We start from the raw sequence: 23410 nt of genomic DNA on the forward strand, positions 1-23410 counted from the left end.
TTCTCTGCTGCGCGCCCTGCCCTCGCTGGACTGTCATGTGCAATGGCACCATTCTTTTCTCTAATGAAGCCCCAGTGGCTGCACTGGCGACATGCAGCAGGCTGCTCGCACCACTCCCAAAGACCACTGCTCCTATACCAAAGCTAATGAAGCTGAGAGCCCCTCTCACTCCCCCTCGGCACTGCTGCTCTGCCTGCCGCCTCGCCTGCAGCCTTGGCAGAGCCGCCCTCCTAGTTGAGGGCCTCACGTATCTGACTTTGCTGGACCAGGGTGCAGTCTGTTAACTGTGTGAGTTACGGCAGCCCCACATGGCCTGTCACACACACAGGGGTGGCCTCGTGACGTGAGAGCCTGGATTCGAATCTCTTTGTACCACTCGGTAACTGTGAGGCATCTTCAGAAAAAGGCCGTGGAGAATGTGTATCAGGGACCAGACATGTGAGTGTCATCTTTTCTTATACCCAAAATAATGTTTTAATTCCTTTTTCCGTGAGGTTTAGTAAGTACCCTCATACCTGACCTTGGGAGTTCGTGTTCATTCCATACATTTTTCCCCATAAATAATGTTTGAACAGCTATTGCATCCCAGTAAGTGCTAGAAAAATGGATGTGGAGATGCCAGAGCAGTTCACTCATCATGGGACTGACCCTTGTGGGTTTTAGAAGGTACACAGAAATGGCAACCTAGATCTCTTGGGTTTCTAGAAAATAAAGAAGGGAAGATGTCATTCTTTGTATTACAAACATATCCTTGGGCTTAAGTATAACAATAAACTTGCAGCATGTTGTGAGAACAGTGAGATATGGCAAGAATGGAGTGACGTTCAATGCCAGTAGCTGTGAGCAGTGTTGTTACTGAAATTCTCATTCCGTGCCATGGGGCTGTGAGCTCAGTTTTCTTGTGCCAATTTGCATCATGCATTTGACATAGGGTAAAATTCACAAAAGACAACAAGAGGGTTATTATATCCAGTCAGTAGGGGTGTATTGAGAGCTTCATCTGTCAGGCCAGGAACAGGCGCATCAGGTGCCTAGACAGATTTCGGGTATTTTTATGTCTCCACAAGCTAGATGGACACTGAATGTGAAATTGCAGGTGTGAGGAATCCAGTCTGAGGAGCAAGGCACTGGGCACACGTCAGAGGGTCAGTCCACTCATGTGTGTTGTTTGGGGATGCTTCCAAGAGGAAGAAACTCTAAAGCCAGGGTGTGAGAAGGTGATGGATATTGGTAAGGCACCCAGGATGGGTGTGTTGGCGGGGGCGGAGGGCCAGTCAGGCTGGAGACCCTGGGGAGCAGGTGCTGGATGGAAACAGCAGCCAGGTCTTCGGGGAGTGGCTCCTGCCAGCCACATAGGTCACACCAGAAAGAACCTACCTGGCTGTGGTGGCTCAAGCAGGAAAATGACTGGGTTTTTTTTTTTTTTTTTTTGAAGGATCACTTGACTGCTAGACATGTAAAGGCATGTAGGAGCAAGAGGAGACCAGTTAGGGAGCTGCAGCAGCTCCTCTGGGGGAGGCCGTGTTGGGCTCCTGAACTAAAATAAAGGTGGTGGTGAGGCGGGCATGGGAGATGCCTGGGTTCAGGTCCCAGCTCAGCGCCTGAGTCCAGCACCCTGCTCTTGTCTAGTTGGGAGGGGGGGGCAGGCAGTGATGGCCCAAAGTGCTTGTGTGCCCCTGCCACCCCAGTGTGTGACTGAGTTCCTAGCTTCCGCCCGATGCTGCTGCAGGTGCTACAGGCATTTTGGGTATTGCAGCAGAACAAAGGTCTCTATGTGTCTCTCCCTCTCTCTAAGTAAGGCAGGAGAGCTAGCCAGGGGCAGTAGCCCTGTTGGAGGGAGCAGCTGATGCAGGCAGAAGCAAGGAGAAGCCCAGAGAATGCTCCCAAGTAGTGGCCCTGAGGAGGCAGCTGCAGTCCCAGTTTGCCAGCAGTGGGCAAGACATGGATGGCGGGGAGCGGAGGCAGCAAGCAGACTTCGGAGGTGCTGCCAACATCCCAGCCCTGTTGGGGTGTGCTGTTGGCATAGAAACAGGGAAGCAGGTGGAAAAACATCATTGACCAGCACAGGGTGCTCAGCAGAGATGTGACTGGGAGAAGGAGAGCAACCCCCAGCTGGCTGGAGCCTGTGTGGAGGGCAGGTGGGCTTGTAAGCGAAGGCAGGTTCCTGGAGGGCTGGCAGGGAGTCATGCACGTGGGAAGGTGGCATCTGCCCAGGCTCTGAGAGATGGCCCTGGCATTTCTTGGGAGAGTGGATGCTGGTGGCCAGAGCACCTGTTGCACCGTGCAGGAGCCACGGCAAGGCCAGCAGGGCCAGCAGCTGCAGAAATCAAAGGGGAATGTGGCCCCTCCGGCCTGAGTGCAGGGTGAAGAATCAATGCAGCTTGATGGCATCGTCCCCCAGGAATTACTTCATCCTAGAAGCAAACTGGGCATGTGGGGTATATATACACCCTTTACTGCCCCTGCCCCCTTCCTTCTCCGAAGGCACAAATCCCTAGCAGATGCCTTCCTCTGGGCTGGGCAGGGGCACCTTAAAAGGTGAGCATTCTCAGACTTGCAGCCTGTGTACTGTGACTGGAATGCCAACCCCGAGCCAAGTGCACTCTGCAGTCTGTCTGCAGCAAGCTCTAGGCAGCCATGCCTGGCTGTCTCCATAGAAGGACCATTTTGTGGGAGGACACCAGCAGTGAGCAGGGCCCAGGCATCAAATGCTTCCCATCTAGATTTCAGCTTCCTGATCTTGCTCTGTCCTTGCCACAGGCTCCCTGCTTAGGGACTTGTCCCTGAGTGCCAGAATTCACTCTTGCAGGATTCCAGTATGTGATTCCATCTGCCGTCCAAAGGCATGTGCACCTGGGGACACCTGTGGGCCATCAGGAGTCTTGTTAGGATACCTGCATGTTTGTCAGAGTTTAGTGAAACTCTTAATTTATTTTTGCAGTGTGCCAATCCCTTTGCCAGTTGAGTTGGAGATGTTTGCTCCAAGGACACATAGAGGCGGTGGTTGCATAGCAATACAGAACACGTAGATGCTGTGGGTTTGGGGTTTCAGGTGTGGGACTGACTCTAGAGCGCATAGTCTCTCCTGTTCAGAGCTGTGCGGATTCAGAGAGCAGAGCAGTGGCTCACGCACAGGGTCCCAAGGGCCCCTCTGAAGCATCTGTCTTCATACCTGGGCACAGCCATCAGCTCAGCCTTCAAGAACAGTGCCATTCCCTTCCTTGGGTGCAGCAGCTCTTCCGGCTGCCAGAGCATAGGATCATCGTGGTCAGCCTTCTCCTTCCCCCCACGTTATTTTAATTGTATGCAGTTATGCAGTACAGTGTGGCAGTACACTGCATGTATTCACTGTGTGGTGGTCCAATCAAGTTAGTTAGCATTTACAACTCCTTAAGCATCTTTGAAAATTGACAGTGACCAAACCTATAGTGTGGCATTTCAGTAAAGTCAAATCTGGGAAATGAGCATTGCAGCCCCCCTATCAATACTTGGGGTTTAAAGCCACTGGTTGCTTCTCTTGGAGAGGCACAACTGGTGATGTCAGGATATTACCCTGACCCCCACTGTTCCCCCCTTCATGGTGGGAACACTCTGTGCTCACCAATAAGGAAGCCACTAGTCTGCTATAACCACTGAGCCCGGTGCCTGGGATGGTGCATGTGAAGAACTAAATGTTAAGATTAGGCTTCATTTTAATGTATTTCAGTAGCCAGGCACGAATAATGCCAACAAACAGACTTCACCAGCACCTGCCAACTTCCTGCGTGGCATGAGCTTCTGAACTTCATGTTCAGAAGTAATTAACAGTTTTGTGATCAATGTGATACTTGTTCTAAGTTTACTTATACATCTTCAATTAAATAATAGCAATAACAGTAAAATTATGGCCAACTTCCTAGGTTGTTCCTCTAAGAATCTTACACATGTTGGCTGTCTTAGTCATACAGTGATACTGTATCTTGGATTGAGAAATGAGGTCAGCATGATGGAGGTCACCGAGCGGGTACGTGGTGAAGCTGGGATTTACCAAGGTGATGTGACTGCTGAGCTGTCACTCTAGGCTGTCTATTAAGACATTTTCAGTGCCATTTCCTTAAAGTATGGTCATGGCCAAGTGGTAAAAAGCAAAGCTGGGTCTTGGGGTCACTGATGACTTCGGTGTGGATACTTATTCCCTGCCCCACAGAGTGGAGGGTGGGCTCCTAGTTGGGATCACTGCTCCGACTGCATGGACCGAGCCTGGGCCTGTCACTTTCCCTCTAATAGAGGGCAGGGAAGGACGTTCTTAACCAAGGTTGGATTCCCCTTCAGTCCTGCACTGTGCTCTGCATCTATCCATCCATCAATCCATCAAGATTCTCCTCCTGTTCTCAGCGTGCCCATCCACTGCAGTGGTTTTTTCACACCCTGAATGATGCACTGGATGGTTGAGATGGGCTGAGGAAGGCAGCCATGTGTTCATGGGGAGAGTCACCAGGGAGCACACAGGTGGGCTAGCCTAATGGGCCAAGTCCACACGTGCACACCTGGGGCTGGAGGCAGTGGGACAGTGCGCTGTCCCTGGGGTCTGTCGGTAGCCTCTGCAGCCTCTTCCCTGGGTGTTAATCTCTTGCCATGGGTACCATGGGAAATAAACTTTTCTGGCAACAACTGCAATGGCAGAGAGCTTTTTTGTTTGTTTCTCCTGTAGTTAGCCAAAGGGATCTGTGATGGTCTTTGGAGGATGCTGCGTATCTATGAGGCCACCGCGCCAATTCTCATTCTAAAGGCACCACCCCTTGCCTTCGGGGCCGGGTGCTGTGCCATGTCCTTGTGATGGCAGCACCCTCTGGGATATTTTCAGAGGGGCAGTGGGCATGCTGCCGTGGTTGGGGAGACGCACCTTGCCGAACAGTCCAGGGCTCACTGTGGCTTCTGTTTGCTGTTTCCAGCCTGCACGGACAAGGAGTTGAGGAACCTCGCTTCCCGCCTCAAAGACTGGTTTGGAGCCCTTCACGAGGATGCCAATAGGGTGATCAAACCCACCAGCTCTGACACAGCACAAGGCAGTAAGAGTTACACTTTACTATTGCCATTTTATTTCATCTTAAAGTAAGAATATGAAACAGCACAAGAGCTGGACAGATGTAGTTAAAATAGGTCCCAGTTTCTGGAATGTTTAGCATTTCTCCCCCTCACACATAGTTTAGCTATTAGTTCACTATTTTGGAAATGAAAGTATAGTTATAATGGTGATTTATGATCATTTTACATGTATATTTTAACACCTGTTAGGGCTGTAGCATCTGAACAGCACAGAGCAGATGGGTGAGGCCGGCGCTCCTCTAGGACTCATGTCCCTGCAGATGCCTGCCTGAGAGCTGCCCCTGGCCAGAAGCAGATTGAGTCCCCAAAGAAGCCATTAGGTTGGAAGTCCTGAAGCACAGAGTACGCAGGGAGTGGGTACCTTTGGTTACTGCCTCCAACTGGGAGTGTGTCCTCCCTGCTGGACCTGAGTAGCTGCAGCCACCAAGAGCAGGTACCCCATTGCAAGAAGGAACTATTTATAGTTTATAGTGGGGTGAGGAGAGCTTTGTCTTGTGACTGTTGTCCCGTCGGCTTGCTAGTTCTTTCTGGTCACCAGGCAGCAGTAAGCTTCTATTCCCTGTGAATTAAACAGGTTAAAATATCAATATACCATTGTTGGATGTCATTAGTGTATTACCTTACTCAGTGGTCTCCGAGGACAGCAGGGGGACTTCTGCCTGATGTGTGTGTGTTTAGCAACTGCCAAGTGGGCCTCTCCAAAATACATCTGCCAGTGAGTACTTGTACTGAGCCCTGGCCGTGCACCTGCCGTGGCTGGGGGGAAACAGGACACTCTGCCCTCTGGGAGCCTGCAGCGCGCCCTCCCCAGGGCACAGGAGTGCTCGGACAGCAGACTTTCCTGCAAGGCTACTTGGCTGTGTTTTCCCTCCTGGGTGGGTGGCGGCAAGGAGTACCAGTGATTCTCCACTGCCACTGCCCTCTGCCAGGGAGACTCCGACAGCACTGCATGGGCTTGAGTCCCAGCTGCATACCTGTGTGAGGTGGAGGTAACGAGTTCCTCTAACGGGGATACTGGAATAGGATGCGCTCACTTTCTATATAGCACAATTTCCTTTTGATTCCAGGAAAATAAGTCCTACGGTAATGCAGCTGCTGGAAGGGCCTGGCCTGGCACACCCAAAGTACAGAAAGCCTCTCCAGTGGGCATTGCACAGAGGGTTGAGCCGAGCGCTGTTATTTGAGTGCTTACTTACCGTTTCCTTATGGAAACCAGTGATTCTTTAAGACATGTCCCTGGGGGAAGGGAAGTACCTAAGGAAGAAATTACTGTCTGAGCTGACCCGGCTTCCATCTCGTGTCTCTCCGGAGGAGGGGGCCACGAGGCAGGCTCCTGGCTGGCTTGCTGTTGATGCTGCCCAGACGAAGAGTCCTTCGAGAGACACAATCAGCCCTTCTGGATTGTGCTGCCTGCTCACATTCCCCTGTTATCTCATCACAAGATTTTCTTTGATTTCAGTTTTTAAATATGTTTTCTGAAGTACAGAAGCCTAGCTGCAGCATTGAGTTCTGCTTCTTGCTCGCTGGCTTTGCACTCTGCCTCTCAGGTGAAAACCTCTAGTTACATCCTGTCCTCGGTTTTTCTCCAGTGCTGGCTCCTGTTTTAAATGCCTTCATTTACAAAGCCGACCCCAACTCCAAGGCACGCTGGAGTGCTGAAGGCTGTCCTGGGCCAGGCGTGTGGGGGTGGGCAGAGGCTCAGCTCCGGCCATGGGGGGCCGGGAGGGCAGAGGCTCAGCCCCGGCTTGGCCCCCTCCCCGCAGGGTTCGACACCAGCATCCTGCCCATCTGCAAGGACTCCTTGGGCTGGATGTTCAACAAACTGGACATGAACTACGACCTCCTGCTTGACCACTCGGAGATCAACGCCATCTACCTGGACAAGTATGAGCCCTGTATCAAGCCCCTCTTCAACTCCTGTGACTCCTTCAAGGACGGCAAGCTCTCCAACAACGAGTGGTGCTACTGCTTCCAGAAGCCTGGAGGTGAGGCTGGGGCAAAGAACTCATCCCATTTCACAAGAGGCTCACTGCTCCTCATTTCTCTCTGCTTTCAACAGGGTCTGTTAGAAAACACGAGAGAACCATCACAATCTGTTACTTTAATCGGCTCCTCACTTGGGAACCTCAATGGGTGTAGAAACTTTTACTGCGTAACTCCCAAGGCCCTTGTGGAGCTTCCCTCTGTGGAGAACAGAAATCTAAAAACATCATTTCCATTAACAAACAAACGTTTGGGAGGTTGCTCCAGGGGTGGGGAATGAGCAGTCTGTGGGTTGTATTAGGCCCACAACATCTTCAGGTGTAATTTCAAATGCAGTACATCTATAGCAGGTTAATTCTTACACCGTTGATGTTGTAAACATGCAGCTGGCCTTGGCAGACAGCTTTCCGAGCAGCGGGGTAGAAGTTTGGTTTTGTCATCTCATCTAGGATAAGGATTTGTTCATTTCTGAGTTACCCAATAATTATAAGGGAGTACAGTGTGACATTAACGCACTATCAGCTCATTTCCATTTTTATGTTTGACACCTTAAGCAGCCCTCAAGTTACTGTCAACGCTAGTCACCCATTACACTGTGGAAGACTAGAAGCCATTGTGTATGTTCTGGCATCTGTCATCTCAGCTTCCTTCCTCTTTCAGCCTGTAGTCATCACTCTTTCAGGATTAGGTCCACCTTTTTAGCCTCCACAGACATGCGTTCTAAATACCCCAGGATCCCATATGGGCGCTGGTTCTAATCCCGGCAGCTCCACTTCCCATCCAGCTCCCTGCTTGTGGCCTGGGAAAGCAGTCAAGGACGGCCCAAAGCCTTGGGATCCTGCACCCGCGTGGGAGACCTGGCTTCAGATTGGCGCAGCACCGGCCATTGCGGCTCACTTGGGGAGTGGAGTGAATCATTGGACGGGAGATCTTCTTCTCTGTCTCTCCTCTTCTCTGTACATCTGACTTTGTAATAAAGTAAATAAATCTTTTTTTAAAAAAAGTAGAGAATGTAATTAAAACAAAAGGATTCTGAGCTTTAAAAGTTTAGAAATTTATTCGTATATAGGTGTACGTTGAATTGCAGTCAGTCTCTTACAGCTTCCCGTTCGATTCTTCACCTGCAAGAGACAGTGGGTGATCCAACCATTAGGTTGACCACCATTAGGAGGAACAGGAGTAATCATGTTCAGCTATGCAATGGGCAAATGTTTATGGAGACAGCCCATAGACTTGGGAGACCCTGAAGAGGAAGGAGGTTCCAGGTTCCCGGCTTCAGATTGGCACAGCACCGGCCGTTGGACAGTGAATCATCGGACGGGAGATCTTCGGGAGATCTTCTTCTCTGTCTCTCCTCTTCTCTGTATATCTGACTTTGTAATAAAAATAAATAAATCTTAAATGCTATGCAATGGGCAAATGTTCGATAAAGGAAATAACTATGCAAAAAAAAGATAGTAGAGAATGTAAATTCCTTCCTTCCTTCCTTCCTTCCTTCCTTCCTTCCTTCCTTCCTTCCTTCCTTCCTTCCTTCCTTCCTTCCTTCCTTCCTTCCTTCCTTCCTTCCTTCCTTCCTTCCTTCCTTCCTTCCTTCCTTCCTTCCTTCCTTCCTTCCTTCCTTCCTTCCTTCCTTCCTTCCTTCCTTCCTTCCTTCCTTCCTTCCTTCCTTCCTTCCTTCCTTCCTTCCTTCCTTCCTTCCTTCCTTCCTTCCTTCCTTCCTTCCTTCCTTCCTTCCTTCCTTCCTTCCTTCCTTCCTTCCTTCCTTCCTTCCTTCCTTCCTTCCTTCCTTCCTTCCTTCCTTCCTTCCTTCCTTCCTTCCTTCCTTCCTTCCTTCCTTCCTTCCTTCCTTCCTTCCTTCCTTCCTTCCTTCCTTCCTTCCTTCCTTCCTTCCTTCCTTCCTTCCTTCCTTCCTTCCTTCCTTCCTTCCTTCCTTCCTTCCTTCCTTCCTTCCTTCCTTCCTTCCTTCCTTCCTTCCTTCCTTCCTTCCTTCCTTCCTTCCTTCCTTCCTTCCTTCCTTCCTTCCTTCCTTCCTTCCTTCCTTCCTTCCTTCCTTCCTTCCTTCCTTCCTTCCTTCCTTCCTTCCTTCCTTCCTTCCTTCCTTCCTTCCTTCCTTCCTTCCTTCCTTCCTTCCTTCCTTCCTTCCTTCCTTCCTTCCTTCCTTCCTTCCTTCCTTCCTTCCTTCCTTCCTTCCTTCCTTCCTTCCTTCCCCTCGCACCCAAGTACCTTCCAGGATTCGAACCACAGGCTCCAACCACACTAAAGGCAAGCGCTTTAGCCACTAGGCCATGCCGCCAGGCCTTTCTTACTCTGTTTGCTTGCCTACTTATCTCCTTCTCTTCAATACCCCAATAAAACCTCATTCACATCATCCCTTTACTACAACTGTTTTCTGCACCTTCTTTCTGTCCTCCTCTCATTTTTTCCTATTACAGTAGTGCCATTCAGTGAGTCACTGTAGCAGCCCAAACCTGGAATCCCAGTGCTCACCTAAGAGTCCCACGGGGCTAGTGGACCCTCCATGACATGACTCAGGGTGGGCATTAACAGGAGACTGGGATAAGGAAGTAGAAATAGAGACTTTTTAAATAAACATTAAAATTATTGGTAACTCTTTTCTTTCCTTCTCTCTCTCCCTCCCTTCCTTCCACGTACCTCCAATCACTTCCCACTGTATGTCTGCACCCGCAGTTCTGTTGCTCTGCCTGGGGCCTGCTCTGTTCCCTGGCAACATCACTGCCAGGTCACTCTATCTTTCAGCGGACATTCTGTGATGGGAGCTCTGTTGGCATCCTTGGAATTGACTCAGAAATTCTGTGAGAAAAACACTTTCATTAGTTTTCCTTAGCTAAGCAGAATTTTAACATTTTCTGTGGGACAATTTGAGGGAAGAATCCTAAAATTAGAACCTTGCTTTATAACAGCTGTCTGCCTCTGTGTTGCTATGAATGATACTGATTTTTCTTTGTGTCTGCAGGAGCAGACAGTCGCATACTTGCCTACGCTTGGTTCCCTCTGCAAAGTGACAAAGATGAGAATTTGCATTTATGACATAGGGCTGCTGTCAGTACCTACCTGCTAGGATACTCATTTGTTTCTCCCTATAAGCAGATGTTCCCAGTGTGCAAACGATGAGTCCAGGTGGCACTGCCAAATCCACAGTGTGAGAGCTGTGAATAGCATCTTCCACGCTTTGTAGGAGGCCTAGACACAAATGCCAGGTAAACCCAAGGTCAGAGAGCCCTGAGCACACGGAACTTCCCAGAGCTGCACAACTCCTCTGGGAACAAACAGGGTCTCTCTCCTTGTAAGAGGCTTGGAAATGCCTCCCAAGGGGGCTGCGTACTTGCAAACCCTCTAGTTGGCTACATGCCCTCCACTGCACCCACCCCTTCCATGGGCTCTTGCCATGTGGATTTCACAAATGGGTAGACTGACCCATGGCAGAGCCTCGCTTCATGGCCTCACATGACCCGCTTCATCTCCGACTGCTCCTGTCCAGAGTGTTTCATCCCGATGGCTCCTGCCCCGGGGGCTCCAAGCCCACCCCTTGAATCCTCTCCCTTCTGTAGCAAGATCCAAGCTTGTATGTCCTCCTCACCTCTGGGTAGATCCTGAACACTCACCCACCAGGAAGCTTTAGCTCTTCCAAGCCTTACCAATCCCTTCCCTTCTTATAAAAAGCAAAATGTCTATCTACTCTTGGTATTGGTAGGAAGAATTCCTGTACAATAGAACTAAGCCCCAAAATACTGTTTTTAGTACCTCATGGTAGCACAGGGCATTTCTTCTCTGGTTAATTAGTAACACTGACGGCCTGGGTTTGTGTGCTCGCATAGTAACAGCATATGGAGCAGCACTGCTCCCAGGTGTGTCATCGTCTGCCTTCTACGTCAAGAGCGAAGTCCATCATTAGAGATCATATCCCCTACCATCTGGAAACTGACATTCATAAATTATTTTTTAGGTCTCCCTTGCCAGAATGAGATGAACAGAATTCAGAAGCTGAGCAAGGGGAAAAGCCTGTTGGGTAAGTGCAATTTCTCGCCACTCATTTAAACAACTAATTAAACCATCCACGTCTCTTGTAGATGTTCAGCACGGCAGTGCTTATTCAGCGAGGGCCAGTGTCTCATGAAAGAAGTGCCTTGTCTTACCTGAGACAGAGCTCTCGCAGGCTGCCAGCAGTACATCACGGACAGCCTGGTGTGGGTCCCAGGGCAGCACGCTGTGGGCCACAGCATGTTCCCTGGACAGGAGGAGAGACGTCAGGCTAGCGGGTGGGCAGGTGGACACCTCCAGCCAGGGCCCGAGTCCAGCGCCCCTGTCACGGTTAGCTCCTCTTAGCAAAACTAGTCAGGTCGGCATGAAGGACGTGTACATGTGCAGACCCATGTCTGTTTACACCTACGCTTACAGAAAAAGGGTTTCTCACCTTGGAGTTTGATAAGGTGGAAGTAAAATGCTATGTGAGCGTTTCCCTTGCAGGCAAAACCAAGGCCCAGGGAAAGGCAGTGAATGCCACGTTATCTGAGCACACACCCCTTTACAGCCCTGAGGCCTGTCTCAGGTCTCCAGGACCCAGGGAGAGTGGGGGACATCCAGACCGCACTGTCACTCACACCTTGGCTGACTGCATTTGTTTGCTCAAGAAAGGAGCCTGCCTTCACTTCCTGTGCTTTTGAGCAAGCACAGCGAGCTGCAGCACCAAGGCCTCTTGTTAAGCATCCGGAGGCAGGTATATTCCTTCAGCAGCCCACCATTTCAGAAGTTTTTATCTACTTACCTGAAGGAAATAGGCACATTTTCATCCGAACTGTCAGAGGCAGGAAGCCTGGATGTCGGCAGGTCCCCGCTCCTGATTGCCCGGGCGGCATGTCCAAGTGCATTTGCGCACATCCTCCTCCACTTGAAGAGCCCACATTTCTCTGCCTTGTCGCGTACTTGTGACTTCTGATAAGCCTATTCCAGTCCCAGAGAACTCACTTGTATAGAAAGACACAAAGACCTTACTCCAGGCTGGAGGCAGAGGGGTGAATCCCTCCTCCCCACATTTTCTGCTGCCAAGCCTTGGGTGGACTCCTCTCCCTGGTCCGTGCCAGGGTCTGTGCCAGGGTTGGAGCGCTGCACCTCAGATGAACAGGTAGCCATAGAACTAGTATATTGTTTTAAAAAGAATGCTTTCCATTGGATGGGGATATATTACTGCCTCATTAATTAACAGAAATTTATAAGGTGTGTGAAGTGCACATGAATGAAGGGCCTCCTATGCCCCCTGAGACCCTCGGCACTATGATTGCATTAGCTCATCTCCCACGCATGGAGATCACTCTAGCTCAATCATAAAACTGCCCTTTATTGGCTTACAATTTTTGTTTTTGGCCTGGGGAAGTCTTCTGATGTAACAGCTGTACATCCAAGTAAGTAAATAAAACAAGCAACAACAAATAAGTCAGGTGTAATGACTGCTTGCTTTAAAAAGGTGGCATTGCTATTACATGGTAGATTCAGAGCAGCAGTACCTGCTTGACACCTACCTGGCCCATGTGTTTTGGGGTATTCAGTGCTATTGTTTGCAGCTCCAGCAGGGGGCTCATCCTCCTCCCCAGGGCCCCACCTCCCTGCTTGTTCTCTTCTTTGCCATCCTTGACTGTCCATCTGTGCACAGATCTTCATGCTATTTGATTCTATGGACTGCAGAAAGCATCCAATTGTTCATTTCCTTCCATTGCTCCTTAAAGACAAGGGTTAAGGTACACTGGTCTCTGTGCTCACATGAGAGGTGTGACCTCCTCTCCCCTACCGTGGTGGCCCAGCCTTTCCTAAGCCAAAGATATCTACTTACCTGAAGGAAATAGGAGCTCCAGAAGCTATGGGCACCCTCCCGCCCGTGATATGATGTGGTCTCTGAAAACCAGTCACTGTGAAATAAGCTGGGGTGTAGGATATTTGAAGTGCAGATCGTAGACTACCTGATCTGGGTTTCAGTCCCTCCCTCCCATGCCACGTTTCTTTCTGGGAACATTCTAATAAAACCATGAGGTTGGGAGAAACCATGTTGTTATGCAGGTCAGCCTACAGAAGATGAAACACGGTCATGAAATTCATGCGTAAATGCCCTGCATGGAGGCCAAAGCTGAAATGAAGATGAGCTGCATCTTCATCAGTGACCATGCGTGTGGGCTGACGGAGACAGCTCCAAACCACCAGCCCCGTGCTTCTGAAGTGTCATGGAAGGAGTTATTCAAAATGACCCCAGCAGGGCTTGGGAGGAAAGGGCCAGCTGCTAAGTCTACAGATGACTAGCAGAAGGTTCTAGAGCTAGAACTCAATCCCAGACTGTTGGGGGCAAGAGAAAAAGGTGGTTATTTAAAAACATAGATTACCTTTGGGTCTTACTAGGAAAAAAAAAACTAAGATTTAGGGGGATCCCTCTGAGTCTTAAGACTACATTTTAAAAACCTTACCAGAAGGCATGAAGTAATAAAACTCAGATGGTAAAATGCGTAAATGAATCCCAAACACAAGCGTGACAGTGCTTCCCCCAAAAAAGTTTTTGCAATAATTTTGAAACCCATACCATTTTTTTCAACAACACACTTTTTTGTTTTTGGAGGATAAGCAGTGTGTCATTGTGTAATTACATGAAATGTGATCGGCCAGACAAATCTTATTTTTAAACAAAGGCAAATCTAAATTTACTCTCACAGAAGTTGAACTTTCAAAAACCCTAAACACTCTGTTATAACACTAGTATCTGAAAAAGGAAATACTGGGCATTGTAAAAACACAGAACAAAAAGAATAGCATCTTGCCTAAATGTTCCTGTTGATGGTGGTTTACGGCAAATTGTAATGAAATTTCAATGGGGATTGGTCCTATCTATAATTTAATATACCCCTCTCGATTTACAAATGACACAGGATAACTGAGCAGCATAATTGATTAGCCTTGTATTTGTGTGTTGATGGCCTGAACACCCAGTCTTTCAAACACGCCTAAAATAATCTGCCATGGACAACATCACAAAAAAGGAAACGACTGATTTCCAACCCGGTAGCACAGACCAGACTTGATGGCCACAACACAACAACATAAGTAATAAATGAGATTACCTAAAGCCCAGATGTCTTAGTTTACATCAATATTGATCCAAGATGAAATAATGTAAAAACTGCAAAAGATCTCAGACTAAATGAAAACAAGAGCCTGGTGCCGCAGAATGCATTGGGAGCGGCCGCGGTGAAACCTCGCGGCTTCGAATGCCCCATGGACGCTCAAGAACTCAGGAAATCAGCTCGACCCAGGTGACGGCCACGCGGGCACGGGCAGCGGCACCTCACAGACGGCTCCCTGAACCAGCTGACGGAGACGGGAACCTGGGACACGGCGACGGGCAAGGGAAAAGGCCCAGGCTGAGGGCTGGCTTGGAAAAGGGCTGTCAGCCGAGCCCTCTCCCTGCACGTTTCCCTTTCAATGCTCTGAGAGAGTTCTGGGACCGCTCTGAGAAACTGCTCTGCGAACCTGTTTGTGCAACAGTTAGGAAACCTACATGAAATTGACGTGGTTACCTTTAGCACAGAGAGAACAGACAATACAATTAGATCAAAGCCATGAAATGAATCAAAGGTATTCCTCTCACACCTCCCCCTGCTTCAAACATGAGCAGCAGGTGCAAAATACTTGGGCAAATTCTTCAAGGCTGCCTTTCACTTTATGCTACATGTCTAGAGTACAGAAATACCTGAACATTTCATGAATCAGGACTGCCACAGGAAACTAACAAAATGCAAACAAAATGAAGTGTCCCTGTCACTTCATGACATGAACATAGGGGTTCCTAATGTTGGGCCACCAGGCATCAAGGATAAAAACCACATGGTTTTCTCACACGTTAAAAGATGAAGTGGTGGTAGCAGTACCTATGCCAGATGGAAATGCAGCTCAATACAGAAGGACTGGAAGGAACTCTAACCTTCGGTGAGTTGCCCAAGTGCAATTCATCCCTCATTCGGTTTAGCTGTGAGCCAAGGTATTGGCACCATCACCTCTCACATGCAGCAAAGGCCTTAGCTCCTGTTGGCGCACACAGCTCCCTGGAGTTCCTGGGGTTAAGAGCTGTGTGAGCCCCAGCCGGTCCTCTCTCCCGCTACGCACCCCATGCGGGAGTCCCCTGGGCATCCCCTTACTGCCCAGACAGCTCTGCTCTTCTGTTCCCACAGGGGCATTCATTCCACGCTGCAACGAGGAGGGCTACTACAAAGCAACGCAGTGCCACGGCAGCACTGGCCAGTGCTGGTGTGTGGACAAATACGGGAACGAGCTGGCTGGCTCCCGCAAGCAGGGCGCGGTGAGCTGCGGTGAGTAAGGCCTTTTGCACCAGCCCCACTAGGCCCCCCCAGCTCCTAAGGGGTGACTCTGGCCCCTGGTGGGTGTCTGGGGCAGATGCAGCACCCTTGCTAGCTAGAACCTTGGCAGGAACTTGCCATCAGCAGCAGGTTCGACAGCAGGTTGGACAACAGGTTCTGACAGCTACGGTCAGATGTAGAGAAGGCGGCTCCACCTCGAGCCCCCCAGGGCTCCCCTCTCCATGCTGGTAGACCCCCGCAGACAGGGATGCTCCATGGTCAGGGGGCAACAGCCTGCTTCCTCGCCGACACGGGAAGCGAGCCAGAAGTAGAAACTCACCTCCCACCTTTGCTTCCTGTGCCAGAGGAGGAGCAGGAGACGTCAGGGGATTTCGGCAGCGGCGGCTCGGTGGTCCTCCTGGATGACCTGGAGGACGAACGGGAGCTGGGGCCTCACGACAAAGAGGGCAAGCTGAGGGTCCACAGCCGGGCCGTGGCGGAGGACGACGAAGACGAGGACGACGACAAAGAGGAGGAGACGGGCTCCATCTGGTAGGGCCCCCTGGAGGAAGGGGACACGGGTGTGGCCTACCACTGCCTGTCGCTTCCTGTTCCTGCATTTGTATCTAAAGACTCCAAGGCGCTGCCGCCGAGGCCGCTTCCCCACCGTCGCTCCCGATGCCCGACCCGAGGATTGGAGACAGCCGCCTGCTGCCACTCCCACCGTGCATGCGGCTGTGTGGGCGAAAGGGTGTTTTGTTCGTTGTGTGTGCGGACAGGGGACGGGCTGGCCTCGCCACAGCCTCCTCTCCTCCTGTGACCGTTCTGCGCCCAGCATGTGATTCCCGTGGACTCGTGACAGTGCAGGGAGCCCGGGCTCCCCCCGGGGCAGGCACAGCATGGTTCCCAGCCTTACTGCGTCCCAGTGCTCCTCGTGTGTCCTGTAGCTGTTGTGGAAAACGCACCGCACTGTACCCCCAACTACTGACTGCCCTGGGTGTTTATTATTTCCAAATTCATTTCTCGCATCACACTATCTGGCTTCCTACCAACCACAGCCTTAATTCAGCCAAGAGTCCTCTGGGGGTGGGGGAAGGGAAGGAGTTCGCATTCTTTATTAAAAATTGGTGTCTGGATGTTTCTTGCTGCACAAGCTTCAATTGTATGCAGGTATGCAACAGGCTGTGTGTGCGTGCATGCGCGCACGCCCTGCTCGCACCTCTCACAGGCAGTGTTGGGCTATCTTATTAAAAACTCATTTGAAAAACAATTAAAATTTGTCAGCTTGTCCAGACCTGGAATACGACTTCTGGGGTAGGGAATTTGCATCAAAGCCTTTTCTTTGCACTCACAGCTGGCACTTGTAGCCTGCGGGCTGAGGGGCTGCTTCGCTTTGCTTCAGCTGAGTTCCTGGAAGCCTCTTTGATTCGGATAAGCCAGCGTCTGCCTAAATCACTTTTCTTGCAGAAGCCATGCGACTCCCACGTGGGCAGCTTCACCAGCCATCCCTTTCATTTCGGCTCTAAGTCCCCTCGGGCCGCAGCACTCCGCTCTGCGGGTTCCTACCTTCCCTGTCGACTCAAGGGCTTTGCTGAGGTCTGCACCCCACCCTGGTCTCCCAGAGTTCCTTCAGAGAAGACAGGTTAGGGTGCTTTTGGCCCCTTTCTAGCCACAAATCCCAGTGCCACAAAGGCAGTCCCGAGTCTCCTACTCGCCATCATTTGCAGGGAGCCATGGATGGAGGCCAGCAGTCACTGGGGTTCTTAGAGCACACCTGCTGCACAGTTCCTTCTCCCTCCTGTCCTCCCCACTGAAGGGTTAGTGTCTCCGCAGTTCTAAGGGTCCCCTACCTTCCAGCTGGCCCAGGTCCAAGTACCAAAGAGTCATCTCCGGAGTGGCCCCATTCAGTTCAGTGCTGCTCTTGACCCTCCCTGCCCACCTGTTTCCATTTGCCCAGTTGCCCTAATCCACTAGCCTGCCCTGCCAAGCTCTCTGGCCCACATTTCTTCCTCTTGCCATCCCCAATGGGCATCATCCAGTCTATAAGACAATTACATACTCAGGCAAAAAATATATATATATAATATATAAAAACATATTCGAACTATGATTCCAGCAGCAGCTGGCTGACCTGCTGCTCCAAGCTGACCGTTTCTACAGACCAGTCCACCTACAATCAGCATTTTGCCAGCCCTTGCATCAGCTAGAGCAAGTAGCATTTTCCCCAGAGCCCATCTCCGATGGAATGCGCACACTGAATGCATCGGACACCCCTGGCAGCCAGGGCTCCAGCCCAACCTTAGGATTTGTTCCTGCTTTCCCAATGGGGAGACCACAGGGCAGCTCTGCCCTGAGGTGTCAGCTCCATCTCTGTCTCAATTCTTTTTTCACTTGAACACAATTTTGAAACTGTAATTTAGAAACAGGTGCTTAATTACAGCAGAATTGAATAGAATCTATTAAAAAAAAAAAAAACAAGGCATATGAAGAACTCTCCTTTAGACTATGAGATAAAAACCATTGTAGCTGTCTTCTGTGAGCTCAAAAAACATCCATAAGAGCACAAACTACAATCGACCCATCCGTTTTACTTAGAGGAACGTCTAGGAACACAGTAAACTGATTTTAATTTGCCTAATTATGACAAGTGTCAAATTAAGATGACACTTCAAGATCCTTAACATTAACTTAATGATGGAGAAGGGTGTTCAACAGGCAATTCCCACTAAGGAAGAGAGACACCATTTTCAGGTTCCAAGAACGTATTTTGATTTATTAAAATGTTAAATAAAAAACCCTCCTAAGACGAGAACCCTGAATCAATGCAGTAATATTAACGCCACTTCTCCTGCCTCACTTTTAAAAGTGTTTAGTACTCCCCATTAATGCTAGACATTGGGTTTTATATTACTGCAGCTTTAGCAGAAAAATGTTTATTTTCCTCTCTTGGAGATGGGCTTTTTAGTTTCAGCGACCAAGAATAAACATAATATTGACTTAAAAACTACTGTGATAATCCAATCCCTTGCCTGAGAACTATACCGCATCACATGTTCAATAACAGTGGCAGGATTCTTTAGTGACTAGCCTTATTCCACAAATGGCCCTTTTATTTACTAACATGTCCTTGACATTCAACTTAAATCCCAGGATTTCCTTCTACCAAGGTTAGCTTTCTGACATGTTCATTTCTTTTTTGTTTTTGTGAATAGTTTCAGGCATGGGGATACCTTAATACTCACTTGGAGGTTTTAGGTTATTTGTTTAAATCAGTCTTCCCTCCTTTGGGCCCGGTTCCCAGCCTGCAGCAACGCGTCTGTCCAGGTCTGTCCCTCAGCTCTTCCCAGGATGCCACACGAACCCGGTTTTAACCTTGACCACACTACACAGGAATATCCAAGAGCCCTTTCTACAGTGGATGGTTTCGTTCTTTTACACCTTTTTCTCAAAGTCACGATGTTTGTTCCTGTCTCATGTGTAGCATTGTAATGGCAGCCCATCAGATCCAGAGTGTCAATTTGTTGTCCCTCTTGTAGATGAAATAGTGATGTAGAACAACTAGTGAATTCTGGATGCTTTTCCATGTGCTCTGATCTGGAATGTGAACACAACTCCTTGGTTACTAGTAAATGCTTAAGTGTAGTCCCAAGTAGGTGCATTTCCGTCTGTCTCAATAAATTTTACTTTGTCTGCAACAGGTGTGTTTCTGTGTTGTTGACTTGGTTGGGGACCCACCCTGTCCAACATGCAGGCATGAGAGAGTAACACGTGCAGAGGCGACCGTCACAGAGGCCCTCAGTTCAAGCTGCCTGTGCGGTGGAACAGCCACCGACCAGCAAAATCAGCTCCCCCGGGCACCTGCACGCTCTAGGCCCTCTGGGTGAGAACTGCCGACAAACCCCTCTCCTGGCTGCTTTTGCCTCTCTTGGGTCCCAACTACATTCATTACCTATTGCTTTTCACCGTTTGTTGCCCCTTTTCATACCTTAAACTTGCAACAATGCTTATTCCTCCTCCACCCAGCAAGTGATTCAGCAATTCTCTTGCAATATATATATATATATATATCCCAAACCTCTCTCCTCTTTACACAGACCCTCGAGGCCTCCTTCGTTCATGAATTAACACACCAGAAGCATGTCAAGCAATAGTAAGCACAAGATTGGAACAGGAATCAGCTCCTCCCACCTTTATCCACACTCTGGTCACTGTGTCTATGACTTAATTATACCCCAAGTGAGTAATTTTGCCAGCAACTGAGGTAGAATCTACCTTATGAATAATTCCATTTCTTTCCCCTGTGGACTCGATTTTACAGACAATTTACAGATTGACAGTTCAAGAAAAGGTGCTTCATAAATCCACAAAGTAACACCAGGAGAACAATGGCCAGTGGGAAACCTCCCGCTGCTCAAGGCCACATCAGAGGCGCTGGCATTCATGGACCCTGCAGACTCCTCCACGGTCAGCGGTTTCACAGGTGGAATCTCACTCTGCCCCCAAGTCCTTTCCGGGCTGGAAGCGGAGGAGGAGGAGCAGAGGGCAGTGCTCTGTGTTAGCTTTACACAGCTGAGCGAGAGCAGCACAGTCCTGGCTCACAATCCTGAGCTGTAAACTGCACTTGGACATATGGATTCAAACCAACAGGACGTTTTCAGAATGCAGGCATTCCACACACCTTTCTAGAGAGATTGGCAGATTTGTAAAACAATTGCTGCATGGATGAATCTATGTTGAATAAACGATGGCCACCACGCCCAGGCAACACGTTCGGTGCTAGAAATACACAAAGGAGAATACCTGTGGCCTTCTCTGTGAAGTTATCTCCTTGGAAACAGACCCCCAGAAGACTGCTGGGATGCGGGGGTGGAGACCAGCAGTGATGCGAGTGGCTAGGCCAGCTGTAGTAAAGCTGGCCTCTCTGGCTTCCTTTCACCTGCTCACCACGCCCTCTCGGTCTTCCCCTTATCCAGTTCTTCAGCCTTTATCGGCACGGCTTTACGGACACCTGTGTCCCTGCTCCACCTCTCCAGGTCACATGCTTTCTCTGGGTTGTCTCGTCTATGCCTGTGGCCTCAGACATCCACCCCGCTCCATCCAAAAGCGATCATTGGACATTTAGAGAATTCTACTTGACTTTCCCATTGGCACCTCTGTTTCAAGCCTTACAAACTCAAAATGATGGAATGAGACAGAGTTCCCCATGACAGTCAGAGTGGCTTCCTGGGGTCGTAATAAACATAAGTCATAAAGGCAAAGCCTGATGAATTTGTCTCCATAAAAATTAACGGCACGTCATAAATAAGCTTAAAAGCAAGAAGCTAAAGGAGATGGTGACATGAAACAGATGCAAGATTGGACTATAAAGTATCTTTCTAAAGCTCCTAAAAAGCAACAAGAAAAATGGGCTGCAAGACAAAGGATTAAGAAACAAGCAATCATGGAAGATACATGCGTGGCCAAGAAACTATGCCTCATGTTAGCCATAGTTAGCGAGAGTTAAACTAAAGCAATAACGAATCAGTCATCATTCAGAAAAGAAACCAACAAAAGCCTTGGTCATGCTAAGTGCTGTTGAGAGTGGGGACAAGGACACTTGTTAACTGTCGTCAGAACAACTATGCGGAGATAGCTGCACTAAGAGATTGCACTGCTGGGTCCAGGAATCCCACTGCTCAGTAACCACTACTGGACAAACAAGGGGATATGAATAAATGGGGAGGGGGCGGAATAAGAGGGATTGTTGAGTAAACCTGTACTCTACAATACTATGCAGTAATCAAAAAATCAAGTAACTGGGGCCTAGCACAGTAGCCTAGTGGCTCAAGTCTGCCTTGCACATGCTGGGATCCCATATGGACACCTGTTCGTGTCCTGGCTGCTCCATTTACCTTCTAGCTTCCTGCATGCGGCCTGGGAAGGCAGTTGAGGATGTCCCAAAGCCTTGGCACTCTGCACCCACACGGGAGACCTTGAGGACCCTCCTGGCTCCTGGCTTCGGATTGGCTCAGTTCAGGCCATTGCTGCCACTTGGGGAGTGGACTAGTGGATGGGAGATCTTTCTGTCTCTCCTTTCTGTAAATTCGATTTTCCAATAAAAATAATACATAAATCTTAAAAAAGGATGAAGTAACTTATATGTACTGATGAGAAAGTTTCCCTAAAATATTAGTTGTGTAGAGAAAAAGTAAATATTATATGAAGGATGAAATATACAAGTTGATATATTACAAGCAGTATGAATCTTCTAGGAGCAATCCACTGCACTGCCACGAGTGACTTGATGTCTAACACTGAAGCACCCTCATCAGCTTCCGCCTCCGAACGGCTCCTCCTCCCATCGCCACCATCGCCCCTCTATCCTGGGTTAAGAACTTCTTCACGAATGGTTCTTTTCCACCCACCCTGAAAGCCACCAGGGCCAGAGCAATCAATTCCCAAAGCTCATCCAATAGCATTTCCCCCTTTGGGACTAAATCTAAGCTACAGCACTTGACCCTGCCTCCCTCTCTTCAGAGGATTCAGTTCAAGATCCTGGGGAGATGCCTGGACCCGAAGGCAGTGCTGAGCCCTCTGTCCATACATACTGGCGTGTGTTTATCCTGTGCATGCATCGCTCAACAAATTAGGCACAGGAAGAGACTCAACTAGTAACAGGACACAACAATTATGATAATATATACAGTAGAAAAAAATATTTAAATGTGGTCTTTCTCTGAACCTAAGAGGACTGCCCTAACCCCTAGTTTTGTGCTGATATAATTCAGTCCTTCCGTAATTACATGAAGCGACGGAATCCCACCAGCACTGGGAAGCAGCCCCAGCTCCCTCCCACTGCCCTCTGAGCACTGATAGCTGGAGGACCCTCTGTGTCCCATGATCCTCGGGCATCCAGCCACAATGACAACAGTAAGATGCCAAGGGCAGACAGAGTCAGTGGTTGGTGAACCCCCGCAGCTTTAAGGTTTTGACTGAGAAGGGTGTGATCGGTACTGTTTGACTCCTTTTAATTCATCCAAGTTCAGTGATGGCAAACAAGGATCCCAAGCAAGGATCATGGAATATGCTCCTTTCACAGCTGCAATGTGAAACGCTTCACCAACGTCAGCAGCGCCCATGTTGTTGCTGCTTTGTGGATGACTCAGTTCCCCCACTTCCTCGTCGCACAGCAGCTCTCAGTGCCTTTCTACATGTGCTTTCTCATTCTGTTTGCTTTGTGATTTTCCTAACTGCAGAAAGACTTCAAAACTAATCATGAGCCCACTCCCCAAGTCTTCCCTGCACGCATTTGCACTTTCTGGTTTTTAATTAGCCTGCTGTAGCTGACAAGCGTTACTGCATCAGCAGTTATGAATTATTTCCAGCACTTCAATGATGTTCAGATTAGGGTCTGCATCAGTTCCTGACTGGAGGAACTCAAATGCCAGGTGGGCAGAGGTGGCCTCAACCCTCTGAAAAACACTTGGGTTGAAGGATGAGGCAATGCAGCTGCCTTAAGTGGGAAAAATCCTAGCCAGGAGCAGCAGCTTTTATCAATACTGGGACAAGTTCCAGTCCATCCTCGTCCAGATCGGCTTCCCCTTCCCAGGTGAAGGCCTGCTGCAGCCTTCCCGCCCGCCCCTCCGCTCCTCAGCAGCTTGCCAGCACCAGGCAGGTGGCATGGGCACGCCACTCTGCTCTCCACGCCTGGCCTGTCACCGACCCTGCAGCCTTGCCGCCCAGCGCCACAGCTGGGGACCTCCTGCCTGCTGCAGCCTCTGCATGTTTAGCGATTCGGGTTTCACTGGCGTGGCTTCGTCAGTACTGAGGACTCGCTTTGCACAGCGTTCCTTCAGCTTTCCCAGCTTCTTCAACAGAGCCGAGCCAACAGCATCTGCACTGACACATTAAACCTCCCCAGCAATTTCCGCATTTTTTGGTCCAGATCTGTTCTCAAATCTGTGCAACTGTCTCATACGTGCCAATGTCTTGTTGTCAAAAACTTCAGAGAGAGACAC

General features: G+C 49.4%; 1 protein-coding gene across 1 annotated transcript in view; it reads left to right on the forward strand.

The window, feature by feature from the left end:
- Positions 1 to 17023, forward strand: part of SPOCK1 (SPARC (osteonectin), cwcv and kazal like domains proteoglycan 1) — a 416328-nt gene extending 399305 nt beyond the window's left edge. Inside the window, exons 7-11 of the mRNA XM_004586431.2 lie at positions 4932 to 5048; positions 6849 to 7070; positions 11033 to 11095; positions 15288 to 15425; positions 15779 to 17023. Of these exons, the coding sequence (XP_004586488.1) occupies positions 4932 to 5048; positions 6849 to 7070; positions 11033 to 11095; positions 15288 to 15425; positions 15779 to 15969 (731 nt within the window). The 3' untranslated portion in view covers positions 15970 to 17023. The remainder of the gene's footprint in view (positions 1 to 4931; positions 5049 to 6848; positions 7071 to 11032; positions 11096 to 15287; positions 15426 to 15778) is intronic.
- The last annotated feature ends 6387 nt before the right edge of the window (positions 17024 to 23410 follow it).

Source organism: Ochotona princeps, chromosome 19, assembly GCF_030435755.1.
Source record: "Ochotona princeps isolate mOchPri1 chromosome 19, mOchPri1.hap1, whole genome shotgun sequence".
Classification (NCBI taxonomy): Eukaryota; Metazoa; Chordata; class Mammalia; order Lagomorpha; family Ochotonidae; genus Ochotona; species Ochotona princeps.